Source organism: Patagioenas fasciata, chromosome 2 (assembly GCF_037038585.1).
Source record: "Patagioenas fasciata isolate bPatFas1 chromosome 2, bPatFas1.hap1, whole genome shotgun sequence".
NCBI classification, from domain to species: Eukaryota; Metazoa; Chordata; class Aves; order Columbiformes; family Columbidae; genus Patagioenas; species Patagioenas fasciata.
Window position 1 is genome coordinate 121942470 of NC_092521.1, and position 18070 is coordinate 121960539.

Here is an 18070-nt window from a genome sequence, read left to right on the forward strand (position 1 = left end):
TATGGACCCACATCTTTCAATTAGTGGTTAAATAGACTTAGACATTTGCATTTTGAGATAAAGACCACTGCACAGGAACCACTCCAGGATGGCACAATCTCAGTGGAGATCCAAATGGTAAGTACCTTAATTTATGTTTATATTAAGTGGTAGTTTTGGAGACTAAGGACTGGTTGATCCTTGCTGAGTTTCCTATGCCTTCAAATAGTAGATCTAATTCAGCCTAGGATCCATTCCCAGAAATTACTGGGATGCTCAGTAACGAGAATTTCAAACATAACTCTCTATGTGCATTAAACTTGCCTCAAAACAGTTAAAAATCAAACAAACCAACCAACAACACAAAAACCAAGAAAGCAGTCAGTATGTACTGATTCCAGGCACTTTAATTTCAAATAAAAAAGGGCTTTATACATTTTCAAAAGGGTCTCCTCTGGGCTGAAGGACTAGCGTTGAAACATACTTTTACGGTATTATCCCTGAAAAGAAATTCATTTAGAATTCAATTGTATGTGTCAGTTGGGCTTGAATAAATTACAAACATCATGACCCTACCGAGAAGCTGCTGAACTATTTATTTTTATATTGAAAGCTTCAAATACTTTACAATCCTTCTCACCAACAATCTAAACACATGCTTTTAAAACCAGCAATTAATATCATATCACTGGCTATGCAAGAAAAAGGATAAGCACAGTCAGCAGTATATTATCCCAAGAAACTTGGTTCTCTAGAAACTCATTTAGGGCAATGGGGCAGCTACCAAGAGCCGGACATAGAAATACTCGAGGTTGAGTTTACACACATGAGAAAGACATACACTAGTTACTCCAGCTGGTAGTATCATTATATTTTATTTATTTTTTTAAAAAAATTGAGTCACAACTTTCTCTTAATGAAAACCAAACTCAGATTTGTGCCTGAACTCTAAACATACCCAAGTAAGTGGTGTTAAAGTCAACCTTAGACTGGAAACAACTGTAAACTAAGGTTCATATTGCCATAACAAAAGTTGAGTTAAAACAGAACAAATAAAAACAATAGGCAACAAGCATCATATTCTTCCTTCAAAGATCAAGAGCTTGTGAACAAAAGCCCGACCTCCATTACATTTTCTTCAGATGGTTAGAAAGAACATGACCTAAACAATTTCATCTAAGAAAATGCAGAAACTGAGCTACAGGGATAAGACAGCCTTGAATTTCTCTCACAGACTTCTCATACCTTTTCAATAAAGGAGAAGTGAAAAACATTGACTGGATGAATGCACAGCTGGAATACTCTGATAAAAAGGTATTGTGGCAATTCAGTTACCTGAGAAAAACAGAAATTGGTATTGCAGAAATTTTGTTAAGTTCTCAAATGACACGAAAATGACCCAGTACACATTGAAATATGTGATCCCAGTGACTAGCCAGAGATCTAGGAATACACATTTCTATATTAAAAGTGATAAACATAATCAGGAAGATACCTGAAACAATTAAAAGGCACTTTTAGATGGCACATGTTTTGCTATATGCTACAGAAAACTGAGTCAGGTATGACATTATACTGAATCTTACAGTGGTCCAAGCAGTATTATGGTATATACACTTTTAAATACACACACTTGATCATATAAATAGTCAATTTGCAACGCTAGCATGGTTAACACAGGAAGAAATCCACATTCTTTTTTGACGTAAACAGTAAGGTTTTCAGTAAAAACATTTTCATTTTAGACATTATTATATGTTTAGTATTATTGCATGCAATACTGTATAAAAGTTTAATGGCACCTTTGTGTATCTTTAGGCAATAAAAAAAAAATCACAATAAGACATTTGGAGAGAAATTCTCAAGTCATTTGGTCTAACACTGCATGCAAAATTGGAAAGAACCTCAGTAACTGCACACCTGGACAAGCCAGATGTTTGTATAAAAAAGGCAAATTCATTAATATACCCACAGTCCTCTGCATGAAGATCTGACCCTCAAGTTTTAAAAGGCACAGAAATTGAGGCGTGTGCTACTACAGCACTTAAAAATGAGACCTACTGTTTACCTGATTTCAAGAGGTGGCTTTCAAAGGCAGCTAGATGACTGAAGTATAAGTCCCACTAGAAACCAAAAGCTGTCCCCATCATAATTTCAACATGGTTGTTAAATTCAGATTGATGAAAAAATAAAAATAATAATAATTAAAAAAAAAATCTAGGCTTTCCTTATGAATTCACTCTCATACTTTTCATTTCAGACAAATTACCTGCTGGAAATGTTTTCTTTACTCTTTTTTCTGATAATTATTAAATAAAAAAATCATTATTTCTTCACTGAATAGTTACTCTTACTTGAGCCAGAAGTGCAAAGTGTAAATGCTATAGGCATCTGAAGAGAATCACAAATTGTTTCAGACTTTTGAAACTGTTTTTGTAAAAAAGTAAATAAAACAGAGTCTTTGATGTAGGCTCACACAGTGCTATCACAAGTATTATAACATCTGTTGGAAACTCGAGAAAACTCATAATTTTACTTCTAAACTAAAAGAGCCCAAGCTCAAGCGTTCTCACTGATTTACACGCACAGAGCTCTCCCAGGCAGCATATGTGGTCTTTCACTACACTTATATTCCCATCAGTCTGCTAAATACGATGAAGTTTCAAGTAGCAGGTGATGGAAATGACAGTGTCACCTCCTTTCCTTAGACATCTGTGCAATCTGGAGCTGCCTTGAGATGGCGATGTAGCCTACGCCTTCGAGGAGTCACCGACCAACAGCAGTAAATAAACTTGTTAGAGAGAAGGGAGGACATTCTGGACAAACCACTCTTCCCACTCCATTTAAGCTGGGAGTTAGGAATTCATTTTCCTGATGTCTGTATAATAGAAAGCAGGAGTGTACCTTTGCCACCTGTTTCACAACCAGAAGTGCATGCAGTCCTGGAGTGTCTCGACTGTTTTTGAGTTTGCCAGATGTTAACTATAAAACTGAAAGCTATCAACAGCTCAATTAAAAAACAAACCAAAACAAACTACAAACACAAAACATCACACCACATTTTAAAATAACACTCCTTTTCAGTTTTCTTCCCTAGACCCTTGTCCTTACAGGTAACCTGTATTTCCACAGGAAACTGCTATACCTGGCGTAAAATCACTCTGCTAATCCATCCTGTTCCTTATTTTCCATCAAGGACGTGGTCGTATCTCCATTACTCTTTTCATTTGTATCTCCATTGTCCTCCGTTTGCCCCAATTTCTGATGGGTAAATGTGTAAGTGTCATGGTCTGTGTCCGTCAGAGGTGGAAGTTCCTCATTGCTAGGAGAATGTTTAACATCTTTTCTGAAGGAGAACGGAGGTGGAGAAGGTGGCAAGCTACCAACGGGTCCATCGAAAGGCCTGTACACATCAACTTCTGGAGTGACAGTGCCATTGGATTCCTTCAGCAAGTGCCCATAGACCATAGCATCATCAATAACTGCATAGACGTGAGACTCATTGTTTTTCCTCCCTTTCGCAAATAAGCCTTTTTTTCCAGGCACCTGGGTATTCACGTTAGCATTGTACACTCCCACCATGGGATTTTGGCTTTTCTTCTTCCTGTTACGGAGTTGGAATTGTTAACAGGTCAGAAACAACACATGGCTGCTGCATTTGAACTCAATAATGGCAGCTCCTGTTTACCCAACCCACCTATCCAGGGTCAGGCAACCTATCTGGATCGAAGGCTTTACTTGCAACCTTAGGAAAAATAACTCTCGAGTCTAGACCTGCTTTTATTGGCAGAGAAGAAAATAACTTCACAATATTTGGTTACCTACTGCTGTTCTGCTGACCCTGAAGTCTGCAAGATTAACTCCAACAGCCTCCCAAGTACAGGTCCAGCTGTGCAGTATACTGAGCCTCCCCACATCCACAGACACTAATAGGACCTAGAGGCCATCAGATCCTCACAAAATACAGCTGAGCGTTGCTGAAAACCAGTAAGATAGTGGGTGCTTTATGAAAGCTGAATGAATTTTTCTTGACTGCATTTTCTGGAGTGACTGTCCCAAGAGTGGGAAGACCAAAGGCTGAAACATAGATTTTTAAGCCTGTATTTGCAAAGTCCTTCCTGTGTGGTAGAGAAATGTGCTCATAACTGCTTTAGAATGCTCCAACTTGGTGTGCAAACTCCAGAAGAAGCTGTTGGAGTTTGTGCAAATGAAAAATAGCTCTTAGTATATCTCAGTGAGTTTATAGCTTATCTGAACAAAGCCTTATCTAGAGACACAGAAGTCACATTCATTGTGATTTCATTCCACAGGAATTGCTGATGAAGCCAAATACTTTACTTCCAGTACGGCCAGAAGTCCATGCTAAGTAAGGCCAAAGTAGGCAATGCACTGGGGGTGAAAGTAAGGACACTCAAGGAATGGTGCTCTACTCTTAAAGTCAATCAATTTAGAGTAAAGCAGCATTCTTGGAGGGACACTACTTCAATCCGCAACATGTTGCCTACCTCATGCTTCAGACCCTTGCTCAAGGGACCCATATCAACACACGAAACAGAGGCCCCAGCAGCTCTCTTGAAACGTCTTCTTGAACTGCTAAGTTACACATGCCAAATTATGAACTTACTTCTTCTTAACACAGCACACAGTGAGTCCGATAGCCACGAGAACTCCAATCCCAGCCACCACAGCAAGTATCACTCCCAGGTCTGCAAACAAGGTACAGGACATTGAGTGAGAAAGAAAACATTCAGGTCTTTTCCTAAAAGCCAGCTGGGTTTGAACCTACTCAAGAGTTCATAAGTGTATGAGCAGTTTCCAAGGTGTGCTCACCATGGGGTAACACAAGCCATTTCCAAGAAGTTGGAGGCCAAGCGACAACAAACTGCTGCTGGTAGCAGTGAAGCACAGACAAAAAACCCAAACAGCCCACCATCCTACGTCTGAGGACTCAACACAGCTGATGGGCTGCTAAACTTACATGAAATGTCTCGCGTACTTCTGGTTGAATAGGCAGGGAAGAGAACAAAGTGCAGAGAGAGACAGAGAGGGATTCAACAAAGGAAACAGTGACATTTCACCAACTTCTCCTCCATACAATCCTTTCCACTGAAATACAGAGATTAAGTTGACCTAGGGTTTTCTAAAAGTCATAAAATTGATCAGTAAAGTCCACGTGTGAGCAAAGAAAAATGCTGTGTGTTTTAAAAGAAATATACGTTACCAAAAAAAGAAAAAAAAGAGGAAAAAAAGTGAAATTAATTTGAGACTGTTTCAGTTCTAGCCTGTGTAGCCAATACTTCTAAAGGGAGCAATCTCCCACAGATGAAGAGGAATGCAAATGTGAAGCAAATTTGTACAAGCAAAGCCTACCCTAAGGATGCCTTTTAAAAAAAGTATTTATGTCTCAGAGAGATGCGAGACACGAAGAATGCAGAATTTGCTGCTAGTAGTCAGCACTCTCCACTAAATGGTCAGACCTGCCCCAGGGATGATTATTTGCTCATGTGAACACTAAGACTAATTTAACTGCTAACATGAAGTAGAGACTACTTGGATGAACACGTTTGCATAATCAAGTCCCAGGTTGTTCACCAGGTCTGTGACCTTGGGAGTGAAAAAACATTACTCGATCTTCTAATACCTTCTAGCTGTGATCTCCAATTTAAGAAGTTAAATTAAATAAAGAAAATAAAATCCAGACTTACTTCCTCAGGCCCTGCAGTTCCCTGTCTCAAAAAAAACCCCACCCAAACACACTAAAAACCATCCTTCCTCTCCAGCCTCTAGGAGCACCCAGATGTAACTCTCAGACGTTTTTGTGGGACATGTATTTCTGAAAGCAAGGATTTCATAAAACCCGCACCCAAGGTGGACTGGCATCCATTACTGTTCCCCCAAGGAAAAGCAAAGAAATAAGCAGAAAGCAAACCACCACAGCCCCACAGGACTCACCTATCTGCTTGTCAGCTAAAGACACCCAGAACTGCAAGGTCAGCTGTGTCTTATCCACGGGTTTACAGTTGGAGATGTTTACCCAGAAGTCATGATACATATTTCGGGGCTTGGGCAGAAGCTCATCCTCACGGCGCACAATTTCCTCCGCCCCCAGCGTCTCTTCCTTTATGTTGATGTAGGCACGGCCCGTCTCGCACGTGATGCCCATGCGGTCTTTGGAGAACCCTAGGCGGGCAACTTGCTTGCTGGGTACAATGACGTACCAGGATATGGAGACATAAGGAGGTAGACCATAGGGCCAGTTGGGAGTCTGCAAGTAAACTTTAGCTTTCGGATCTGGACTCACAGTGAAAGTGCTCTCATCTGTAGTAAAGAAAAGGAATAATGGAATTAAAACTTAGTTTTTATACTTCTAGGTTTCAATTTTTAAAGCTTTCTCTTTCAACACGTAAAATTATCTGGTCTTTCTTCTACATAACAAAAAAGTGTCACTTACACCTGCGACCAGCAAATTTATACAGTCAATTGCATCTCAGTACTAGCAATACAACTGACCTATCATCCCTTCCACATCAGTAATTATCCCAATTAGCACAGATTTATCTGCAGAATTTCCCACAAACAACTAATTGCCACATAGAGTAGAAAGTTCCTTCCTTCTTCCAGGAAAAAAGCACTTCATCAATTTAGATTGATCCTAGCAATGGCTCCAAGACTAGACTTTAAAGAATTTAATTCTTACCTCTGTTTATTCATATGTGCTCTAAAGAGCCTATGGAGAGATCCAACACTGTACAACAAAGTAGTACAAACCACTACCTTACCTTTAATATGTGGCACAAAAGACATTTTCAGATCCTGTTGGTCAGAGTCATTGAGGAATCCTTTACTGTATGTTTTTAAGGATATGGTGATATTATTCCGCATCTGAATCTTTTCAATGGATCCACCAGGGCAGAATACACCAACATTCAACTCTGTCTCTGGGGTGGCACTAACAATGCTGTAACTGTAGCTTGTGTTGCATCTCTGCTCTGGGAGGTGTTGCTGAAGTTTCAAGGATGGAGAAGTAATTTCTACGTTGATCAGATCAGGAGCTGAGAGCTTCCAAATAAACTTATGCAGACGAATTGGCAATTGGGTAATAATCTTGGGCACCAACAGGGAATATATCTTCCTCTCACACCACCGAAAATCAACACAGCCTGCAATCACAAAAACAAGTCCCAAGGGTTGTATTTTTCTTGCAGAGGCAATATCTAGGAAAAGCAAGTTTTCCTGTGTACCAGAGTACCGTCAGTCTTGTGTTACAGACTCAGAAAAGCATTTGTGTGAGAAAATACCCTCTCTTAGCAATCTTCACCCAAGCATGTACCATTTGTAGTTAAATCGCTTTCCTTAAAAGGATGCATGACATCAAAGAAACCAACAGATAAAAACACATCCAAAATTTCTCACTCAAGATAGCACTTTTACTATATCACTGATTGACTTGGCCACAGCTGCAGACAGGTCCAGATACATATTTTAAAACTCTGCTGGTAGTTGAAAGCATTTGGGGGAAATCCTACACTAAGTGGACATGCAAGCAGCACAAGGTGCATTCCTGGTGGCCACCTTGGTCCTGAATTTTCATGGCTCTCCTATTCCTTTTCCTTATTTTACAGTTTTCAGCAAGATGATTCCTAGATGCCTTCTGTCCTTTCCCTTCTAAGAATAGCTACGCAGTTTCTATTTTTAAAGGTAGAATGGCGTAGCAAATAACAAGGTCACCTCCAGGTTCATAGTACCCATCTCGCAGCTGGCCAGCACCTGGTTTCCAACCCCATTCTATTTAAAGGACAAGCAGGAGAGAAGCTTTGGCTGAACACTGGGGAAAAGCACGCAAAAGGATTCCCTAAGGAAAAAACATTAAGGCACTTTTGCCATACTTATGCCTTTTTCAGCTGTGATCCTCAGACGGGACAAGTCCTTGCACAGAAAAAAGATCTTGTAGATGGCACCAGACACCAAAGTCAAGACACGGTCGCACGTGCGAGGATCCTTGCAGATCAGGCATATCGGTTCAGACATGAGTGGGACGCGGTTGGGCCACCCTTCGAAGTGTATTGTTACAGTCATGTTCCGTTCCTTGCTCAGGTCGACCAAATGGGTGACATCTGCAATGAAGAACACCCCAGAGCAATTACTGGCAAGATGCGTGTGAAGCAGAACTTCCCGGTCTCTTCTCACCCTATTAGATGAGCAGCTGTCATAGCTATTTCTATATTACCTCAGACAACATAATTTACTTGTTTCCATTAGTGTAATACAAACTCAGGCAGTATTGTATCACTCCTCTAATTTAGAAATTCGGATCTTTTCACACGCAAACCCCATTTCCCCACTATTTTCCAGCTGTAACAGGGTAACGTGCTAGTCCCTTTCGAACAGGTTAGGCTATAATGTGAGGAACTCAACTGACTATGTTAGACTCAATTTCCTTAAGATGTCTCTTGTATTTCTTTTAAATTCAGTTCTACTGATCACACAACAGTTGATCAGAAAAAGGTTCTCCATTCCCAAATTTTGTATTTATTGCAACATTGCCATCTCAGCTAACTTTCTGTGAGTTCAGGTTTTTCAGAGCCAAGCTGAAGAAAATTGTCCAAAGTCAGTAATTAAGCACATCTGGTTGTCTGGAGTTAGTTAAAAATTAAACTAATCTAAATGCAAGCAGCGATATGGTTCAAAAGTGAAAAAAAAAAATGCCAAGTGCCACACTGCGGCTTAAGTGCTGGCAGTCATCATGAGGGGCACTGGAGTCTTCAAACATCCTTTCTAAAAGCATCTTCTGTTTGGCAGTTAAAAACATACAGAGATGTTGCAAATTATCAAAATCTGGCACCATGCTGACGGACCAAGCCTTGCTAGACTGCTTTGTTTCCTTCAAACAGTACGACTGAACTACCACACTACCCTTCCATTTAATTACTCAAAATCATTCTTTCAGAATTGTTTTCCGACTTGCTTTAAAAAGTAAATCAGAGAGCTGGCAGAGTTAATTCTGAAAAGTGAAGAGCACCTTTCTTTTCCTCAACACTAGCCACCACTTCTCTTGCTGTCCACCCCTTTTGCTGTACCGCCTGCACACCAGCTGCTGCAGAAAGCCTTGTAACACCCTCTTGAGTTCGCTGGACCTGAGATGCTCAGGTGCACAGTGACCATCATTCCTGGCAGCCTCTCTCAAATCTATATTCAGTTCAAAGATCTCCTTAAGGAGCCACATACTGAGGCCAAAACTGCTTTCACTAGTGGGACAGAGTGCACCCTCAGCAAGTTTGCAAGAGCAGGGCTGGAAAGACGCTCTGCAGAAAGATCTGGGGATCCTGGTGGACACCAAGGGGAAAATGAGCCAGCAGTGTGCTGCTGAGGCAAAGGTGGCCAACAGCCTCCTAGGCTGCACTAGAAAGCATCAACAGCAGGTTGAGCAAGGTGAGCACCCCTCTGCTAAAGCACTGGCATGACATTAGAAGTGCTGGGTCAAGTTCTGGGGTCCCCAGTACAAAAGAGAAGTGGATGTACTGAAGTAAGGCCAAAGAGCCACAGAGATGCTTAAGGGATAAGAGCATCTCTCACAGGAGAAGAAACAGAAAGAACCGGGACTGTTTAGCTGAAGAAGGTGGTTCAGGGGGATGTGTGAACCTGTGTGTAAATTGTATAGTGCCAGACTCTTCTCAGTGGTACTCAGTGACAGGGCAAGAGCCACAAATTGAAATACAGGAAATTCTGCTTAAACATAAAAAAAAAATAAAAAGAAAAAAAAGCAAGGAACGTCAAACACTGGGAGAGGTTACCCAGAGAACTTGTGAAGTCTCCAGAGAGACTCAAAATCCAACTGGACATGGTCCTAGGCAACCTGTTCTTGTTTATCCTGCTTGAGCAGCAGGTTGGAACTAGATGATCTCCAGAAGCTTCTTCCAACCTCAGCCGCTTTGCAAATCTGTGATATCCTAGATGACTTGCTATAGCAAGTCAGAACAACAGGGATAAGCAGGGATGACAAACACTTTCTCCCACATAAGCTAATGGCAGTTGCAAATACTTGGAACATCTGGAAGGGGGATAGGAAAACAAAGAGGGAAAAAAAAAAAATTGAAGATTATGGCCATAGCTTAGTTCACAAAGATTAACTATCACATGCAAAGACAGACATCAGATGCACAGAGCATCCTTATGCTGTTAACAATGCATGTGTCTCTGATGTCAAAGAAAGCAACCTGATCTAGTGGCAGGTGTCCCTACCCGTGGCAGAGGGGTTGTAACTAGATGATATTTAAGGTCCTTTCCAACCCAAACCATTCTGTGATTCTATGATTCTATAAAGGCCAGATTAAAAATAAATAAATAAATAAATATATACACACATACACATGATTATTACTCTTAATTTTCGGTTTTTAGCTATGGATCTTCAAGGCATAAACAAAAGGTGAATAAAATAGCTTTCGCCTGTGTGGGAAATCATGCACACAGAAAGGCAAATAGTCAGGTGGAAATCTCCAAGTCATCGCCACAACCAAGCACAGAAGCTAGGATTTCTACCACAAGGTTACTCATTCTTCAGAGGTTTGTTTTTCTGCTGCAGCTAAACACAGAAAGGGTTAGATCAATAAATTATTTTGATTGGAAAGAGCTATATTTTCCTCTTACTTAACGATAAGCATCACAGGCAGCTGTGGAATACTCAAATGTTTGGGAGCCTTTGAGAATATGCAGATATCAATGCATTTTTAATAAGAGCTATGTTTAACTTGTACACTGCAGATGGCATTTTTTGCCTTTTTTTTTTTTTTTTTATAAAAGTTTCAATACTGTCTTGAGGGCTGAATTTGAATCTTTGATGGAACTTATATAACTACAAAATCACTCATGAAATCCTACAAAACCCCTAGAGAAACCACTGCTGTCTCTTAAATCCAAGTGGTTTATTACTTGCATTTCACTCAATAAATGACAACTTGGTTTTTATTTTTTAGGTGATTATCATCTTGTCTACGGCCCATAAACATATTAAAATTCATCTTTGCTTTCCAAAGTAGAAAGGAGATAAAGCTGATTAACTTTGTACGATGTTTTCTCTCTGTCTGGCTTCCAAAATGCAACACACAATAAATGTAAGCAAACAGGATTTGGTTAACAACAATTTCAGGAGGATTTGCTGTTCATGAACAGAGCCAGACTAGGCAAAGAACGGAGAATTACAATGGTGAGATGCTATAGACCCTTTCTGGACACATGACTTCAAGGTTCATGCCATTCCAACTTCATTCCCTCTAAAATGACTTAGAAAGCCTCTAAGTAGCTCCTGCTGCAGTGGTAGTCCAAAGCATGGAGTTCCTTCCACCTGCTCCTCTGCAGTGAGGGTACCTTGACTATTAACCTCCACCATGAACTGAGATCAGAGCTAAGAAGCCAGAGGATTAATCGCTTTTTTCATAGCTCGTTACTTAGCCAGGTCTTTTATTTCTGGTTTTAGATAGCTACTGTGGCACTACATGCCATTGTGTTAAGCCTGTCTGAATTTGGGGCCAGAAAATAGAAAAAAAAAAATTCATAGTGCACCAACAAGAAAACTAATGAACAACCAAATGTGTAGGGCATATTATCACTGGAGTATCTTATTGACACCTTTCATATCTAATGTGACTTCTTCACACTAAAAGATGTTTAAGCTTCCCTAGGAAGCAAAATAAAACTCAGAGGAAGGAAAGAAATGCATATGGATGCCATTAGTAGTAAGAAGACAATTTTACACCTCCAGTTTCACCAGTTCATGCTGTGGATCCCGACCAGCCGTGACAGCAGGTTTCACCTGGCCAAGCACGACTGCTTACGTACAGAGCAGAAACCTGGGCTCGCATTTTAAGAATTACCTTTAAAATGTTGAATCTTACATCTGAAAATTAAATTCTCCAAACAAGCCTGAACTTTATTTCTGTACTGGAGAAAAGGCGGTAACACGTGGGCCTTGACAATTCTGATCCAGCTTATAGTCCTTGCCTGACAGCTGGATCAGGGCCCAGAGGGAACGCAGTTGCAAGGAAAAGCCAGTTTTGTTTATACAACATCCAAGACCTGATACCACAGGTGTTAAAAGCATTTTTCAATTACATGATGCAGGTGCTGGAAAAGGATAGGAATCTCCATTTAAAAGCTACAGTGTAAAATCTATGATGGAGTTTTGTACTCCATCACAAATTGCAAATTTTAGCATTGCTGTCCGCCTTGCCACAATGACAGCCACTGGTACCCAGGGTAGCATAACAGGCCTCAGTGTTGCTTGGCAACCCACCTCCTTAAACACAGAGAGGGACCAAAGTTCAAGAAATATGACGACAAAAAGAAAACCAAAACAGTATTTCTCTTCCCTGTGGTGGTTTGCCCAGGTGTCTGTAAGAAAAAGTCCTGGAAGGGGCAGGCAGGTACTCACTCTCATCGACCTGGGGGTGCTGAACGACGACTTGGAAGAGCAAGCGGAGGATGCCAGGATTCTGGGCATCCTGATCACAGCCCTGCAGGGACAGGTTGAAGCTGCCAGCGATATTGGCAGGTTGGCTGTCGCTCAACTTGAACACCTCTGGGTTGCTGAAGGAGCCGGGGAGGTAGTATTCCACCCTCTCCTCTTTCCTTTCGCAGTTGGAGAGGCTGTAGTTGTGGAAAAACACACTTGCTCTCATGTTGGGAGGGATCACAAACTGCCATGTCATGAGCTCATCTTCTGGAAAGCCCAGCGGGTAGTTTGGGGACATCAGGGTGATTGAAGACTCCCCCTTCAAAATGGATTCAATAATGCATAACCCTAAAGCATGGGAGGAAAAACAACACACAAAACAAATTGCAATTGAAGGTGACACACTGGCATATGTAGCAGCCCAGCAGCAGAGTATTTTTATTTTGACAGTGAGATCATTCACTTCAGCTACAGATTATTACAAAACCCTCGGACTAAAACACGTACTTGCATTGATGTTTTTGTCTTCAATTACATAAAAGGTAAGGGATATTTTAAGGCCATATTTTCAGTTTAGTGGGTTTACCGTTCTAACACACAGACAGAGAGGCCTTTGTTTTTTTGGAAAGGAAATAACCTATCTCCTACTTCTGATCCTGGCTTTACAAGAGCAAACATGCAACCTGTCAACTGCTTCTGCTTCACTGGGTTTTAGGAAATAAAGACGTGAACTTTTATATTGGCATGGTCCAAAAACCTCCCAGATCTAACAAAAGCATGTCAGCAAAGAGCCTCAACTACACATGACAAAACATGAGTAGAGCAACCGTGTAAGACACTTAATGCTTGGATGATCCTTGACAGCATGAAATTTTGTACACAGAGATTACAGTCCCGCTCTAGTACTCCAGTGAGGATGTGCAACTGTGAGGAGTGCCAGGACTTATAAAAATTCATGTTCTAGAAGCTCAAACCTGGACCAGATGCCTTTTATAACTGATGGCAACAAGTGCAGAATTCAAGTAAAGAGCAAGAACATTTCCCAAAGAGGGTTTGTCACAAAATCACAAAGTAACACACTGATTGCTATATAATAATCCAGGAATTGAAGAATGTTATTATACAACACTTAATGTTACTGTGCAGGTTGAAACAGACAGCTGTATTTAAGCAGCTTCATGTGTCTTCCAGGTACTGCTTCCTCGTTGCTCACCTTTCGCTCCTGAAGAAAGGCATTGGTTTGAGACTTCAGCAAGGCAAGTAACATTTATTTAAAAATAAACAAACCCAACTACACCCTGTAAGCAGCAAATAACTTTCTTGGGCCATTCTAATTGTACCATCTAGTCTCATCTGGCTGAATAAATAAAAGCAACAGAGCAGGTTTTAGGAAATTTAAAGCAATTGAAAATGAGAAATGTGCACCAAAAGCAGTTTCGCAAAGTTTTCATAATTATTAGGTTAGCCAATCAAACTAAGATATTTTGATGCTAGAAGACCAACAGCTACCAAATTAAAAACCACACAACAACAGATGAAGTAGAAGCGAGTCAGGGGTGGCAGCACCAAAGCTAGAAGGCTACCCAAGAAGAAAGGTTTAAAGAATTCTGCTGCACTCTGCAGGAGGCAATTACAGGCGAGGAAACACTACTCTGGTACCTACGTTTTATGGAAGCCCTGTTAGCTATGTTGAAGCCCGAGGTGGTGAGAGGTGAGTCCCATGGGAGGTGTAGAGACATGACGACTCCTCCCAGCAGCTTGACCCGAGACACTGAGCCGTTCCTGCAGAAGGTGCCAATGTTGACTGTGGCCTTATCGATACAGCTGTTGATGTTGTAGCTAACAAAATCTGGGCATGTCTCTCCTGGTTCAATCTGTCTTAGCCACGGGGTAGAAAATTTCAGTTCAAGTCCAGCCTTTGTACTCGCCTTCACATCCCAGATAAAAGTCCTGTTAAGGCGAGGTAGCCTCGGTGGGTAAAGATGAACATCTCCATAGGGACATGGACCTGACACACAGTCTAAATGCAGAGAGAGAACAGCTGTGATACACTACGGAAAGCATTCAAATTAACGAAGAAATCGACACTTTCCTCTTCATTGCTGTTTTCATAATTTTTAGATTGCCCTTAACTTCTATATGCATTAAAAGACACTCCTATGAGATGGTCACATGTTATCACTATACAGGACTCTTTGCCCACAGAGCAGACAGGACAAACCTGCTTTAGTCAGGCTGACTAATAGTAGGGATTCATTGTAGTACTCCTGCCTTGTTTGCTGAAGAATTTAGAAGGTATTTACTGAACAGGGTAGAGAGCTAAATGAACAGAAGGGTAAAATTCAGCATCAGGAAAGCTGGAAATCATGGATCTAGAGAATCTATTTCATCACTTCTCACTCAGAGAATTCCTGGTAAAACATTAATCTTTAAATTTTCCACTGCTTGCCATGAACTGTATCTTTTCCTTGGTGCCCAGATAAACAACCTGAGGCTCAGGTTTTGCAGAAGTGATGAGGAACAACTGCCACTGCAGGATTCTGGGGAGAACCTGGAAAACTTTTATCTGAAAAATCCAGATTATTGATATTTCAAGCTGGACACTAAAAATAAGCATACTTTAATCTATGTCTAGGCTCCAGTTTAAAAGAAGAAATATCACAAGTGCATCTTACAAATATATCATGAAATATTGTGAATATTACTATTTGTGTGAACCGTATGAATAAAACTACAAAATATGAAGAGAACTATCCTTGAACACCACTCCAAAAATAGGAAGGATGTTACCAAAGACTGAATGCCCAGTCTTGTTGAGAAGTAGCATGTGTTCATATCATTAAAGAGTACATTAACATACATACACCAGGGATAACATTCAAATCAAATGAAAGTTTAGCTTCAACTTCCAAATTTTCAGTTTCTTGACTTCAATAAAGTTGGTTCATTAAATATAAGGAAACACACGTGTCTAAAATGTTCATGTTGTCCTTATAGATGCAATCAAGCTGTTCAACAAATAATGTGAGTAACATCATTATCAGCGCTCAGAAGCTTTGGAAAGGAAAAAAATATTCTTTGATGGGTTTTTAAATTGTGGGAGAAGTGAAGGCAGCAAGGAATTTATGGAACAAACTATCGTTTAACTGTTTCCAAAAGAGCCAAGTAACATTAATTCTGCCAGCCATAATAGAAAGTTCTTTAACTTGTGTAGTTTCAGCAATTCAAGGTTATTTATCAGTGTCCAAAGATTTCTTCTTACCCAAGATTAGAGGGGATACAATACAGTAACTGGAAACACAGGTATGTGGTTTTATTGGAGGAAAATTTCAAAACTGTATCTTACCAATATTTTTCTGAATTTCCATGACGAAATACTTCTCTGGAGTACTACAAGTGAAGGTAAAGGTTGTGTTGTCCCCAGGTTTTATCCTGAGTTCAAACCCAATGGCATGTTTAACACGAATTCGGCAGATTGGTAAAACACCAGGTCTCAGTTTAATCATAACTGTGACGTTGTCCACTGTACGAAGAGAGATCGTAAAGGAAGCTAAGAGAGAAAAATAAATAGACATGTTTTGTTACAAGCATGTACGAGTATCACCAGCCTCTCCACACATCACACAGATGCAATGCTATCAGAAGGAATATTTGCATCCATGTTCTCAAAATGCCCTGGCATTGGACTTAAAGAAAATGCCTCAGCTCTTCCAGTGCAGCACAGACAATATAGAAATCCACTTGCTGCATGTGCCCAGAGAGAGGTGTACATGGAATTTGTGTAGGACCAGTTCTGCTGCAGGTTACATTCACTGGTGTTATTTATTTTACATTTAAGAAGTAGCTCAGCTATTCCTTTCAAATTTCTGTTGCCGAGGCTTTGTTTTTCGGTCTTTTATGCCCATCATAGAGCCTGCTTCATTTTTGAAGGTAGCCATCAAGTTGTGACTCAATTCAGGAGGTTTATTCAGCAGCCAAACAACAAAGAAATCCTCAGCTTAAATTGTACATGACAGTAACAGGTGAATCCCTGGGTATATCCCAACAATTACTCCAGGCCAGACTAGGTACTCCAGAGATACCAAAGACACATACCAACAGACCCGTATACATGTGGTCATGGCCTGCTCCCACTTTCCTCACCTCTCAACAACTAATTCCCTGAAGGTATAGGACATCCATCAATACCCCTCAGCAGCACAGAAGGCATTTGTGGCCTGGGATGGACCATGTGTGCTTGGATACATCCTTTCCATCCCTGACATGACAATGATAGACTTATTGCTTTTGGGGAATACATAAATGTCTCAGCAATCTTCACAGATTTCAACACATCCTCAAGCACTACCAATTGCAGGAGCAACTCTCACAGGAAATACTGGAGCCACAGAATAAACCAGTTGTTGAATAATCTTCTCATATTGAATCACTAGCAATGTATCAAAAAATGGATCAAATATTACTGTCTTCTAAGAACAACATGCAATAAAAGACACAAAGGAGTGCCAACTGGACATTCAGGAAGACTACAAAACTTGCTAGCATCAGTTCAATTATTAGCAAAGATTGAGCCCAGCCCCAGCTGAAGCAAGTAAAGTTTGCACTGAGGTCAACTGTATACCAGGCCCAGGTGAAAATCTGAGGAAGGCCAGTTGACAAGTTTTCTGCCACTGATTTTCACTGCTCTCCTTTACTTATTTCACTGTACAGAACAGAAGATACAACCAGTGTCTACAGCACTCATGCTTTTAGTGTTTACGGAAAAAAACCCAACTTACATATATATATATAAAGAAAAATCTAGAAATAAAGTAACCCCACGTTCTGTTCGAAAAGGTCTGTTCCTTGAGTGGGACACCATGCAGGGCTGCATGACAAATCTCTGCCCATATGCCAGGTTGGGAATTCTCTTGTTTATTAACTGCAATAAAGAGATTTACCCTAGCAAACCCAGCAGTGCAAGCACCCCAGCAGAGCCCCTGCAGCCATTCCCACTGCCAGGCAGCGTGCCAGCAAAGTGAGAGAAAACTGACTCAGAAATGCACGTCTGCAGGGCACCCCAGGCTCTACTCAACTGCTCACCATCCCTTGAGCACCTAAACATCCAGCCTGGCCCACACCAGCTGCTGTCACCCTGGTGGTGGTAAAGAGGCTGACCAAAGCCCAGAGACAATGGGGCTCACCTAGAGAGGGTTGTGGGGAGCAGGGCTGAGAACACGTTGGGAACCCTTGGTTGGGAGCCCTCTCATGGGAGATGAGCACATCGGAGACCCTCAACCAACCCACCCACCCCACTCAAACCTTCAGCTGTCGCAGCTGCAGAGAGACGTGTACAGCTTTAGTGACTTGTGTTCCCACAAAAAACCCTGCCTGTTCTATGTTTAAGCCTCCCTGATTTTTACAGCAATCTCGTGGTTTTGCAGGGCCTATCTTTCATTGCAATGTTTTGCAAAAGCCCCAGGGATCGATCAGTCAGCATGGGCTATCGTCCTTCCCTGCCACAGGGAACATTGCAGCTCCAGGTTTGCAAACACCAGGCATCAAAAATCTCACTGCTGGGTGGAGCAGGGCAGAAGAAAGTATACAAAGAGATACCCCATTGTGCATTTATTTGAGTTTTGTTGGTCTTGAGCCTTTTTCCAG

At 41.0% G+C, this 18070-nt stretch overlaps 1 protein-coding gene across 2 annotated transcripts in view; it reads right to left on the bottom strand.

The window, feature by feature from the left end:
- Positions 1-838: 838 nt before the first annotated feature.
- Positions 839-18070, bottom strand: part of CDCP1 (CUB domain containing protein 1) — a 29478-nt gene continuing 12246 nt past the window's right edge. For both annotated transcript variants that reach the window (XM_065832956.2, XM_065832957.2), the window contains 8 exons: positions 15774-15977; positions 14091-14447; positions 12407-12775; positions 7866-8093; positions 6759-7139; positions 5932-6297; positions 4604-4685; positions 839-3583 (listed from right to left, as the gene is read on the bottom strand). In XM_065832956.2, the coding sequence (XP_065689028.1) occupies positions 3136-3583; positions 4604-4685; positions 5932-6297; positions 6759-7139; positions 7866-8093; positions 12407-12775; positions 14091-14447; positions 15774-15977 (2435 nt within the window). In that variant the 3' untranslated portion in view covers positions 839-3135. The remainder of the gene's footprint in view (positions 3584-4603; positions 4686-5931; positions 6298-6758; positions 7140-7865; positions 8094-12406; positions 12776-14090; positions 14448-15773; positions 15978-18070) is intronic.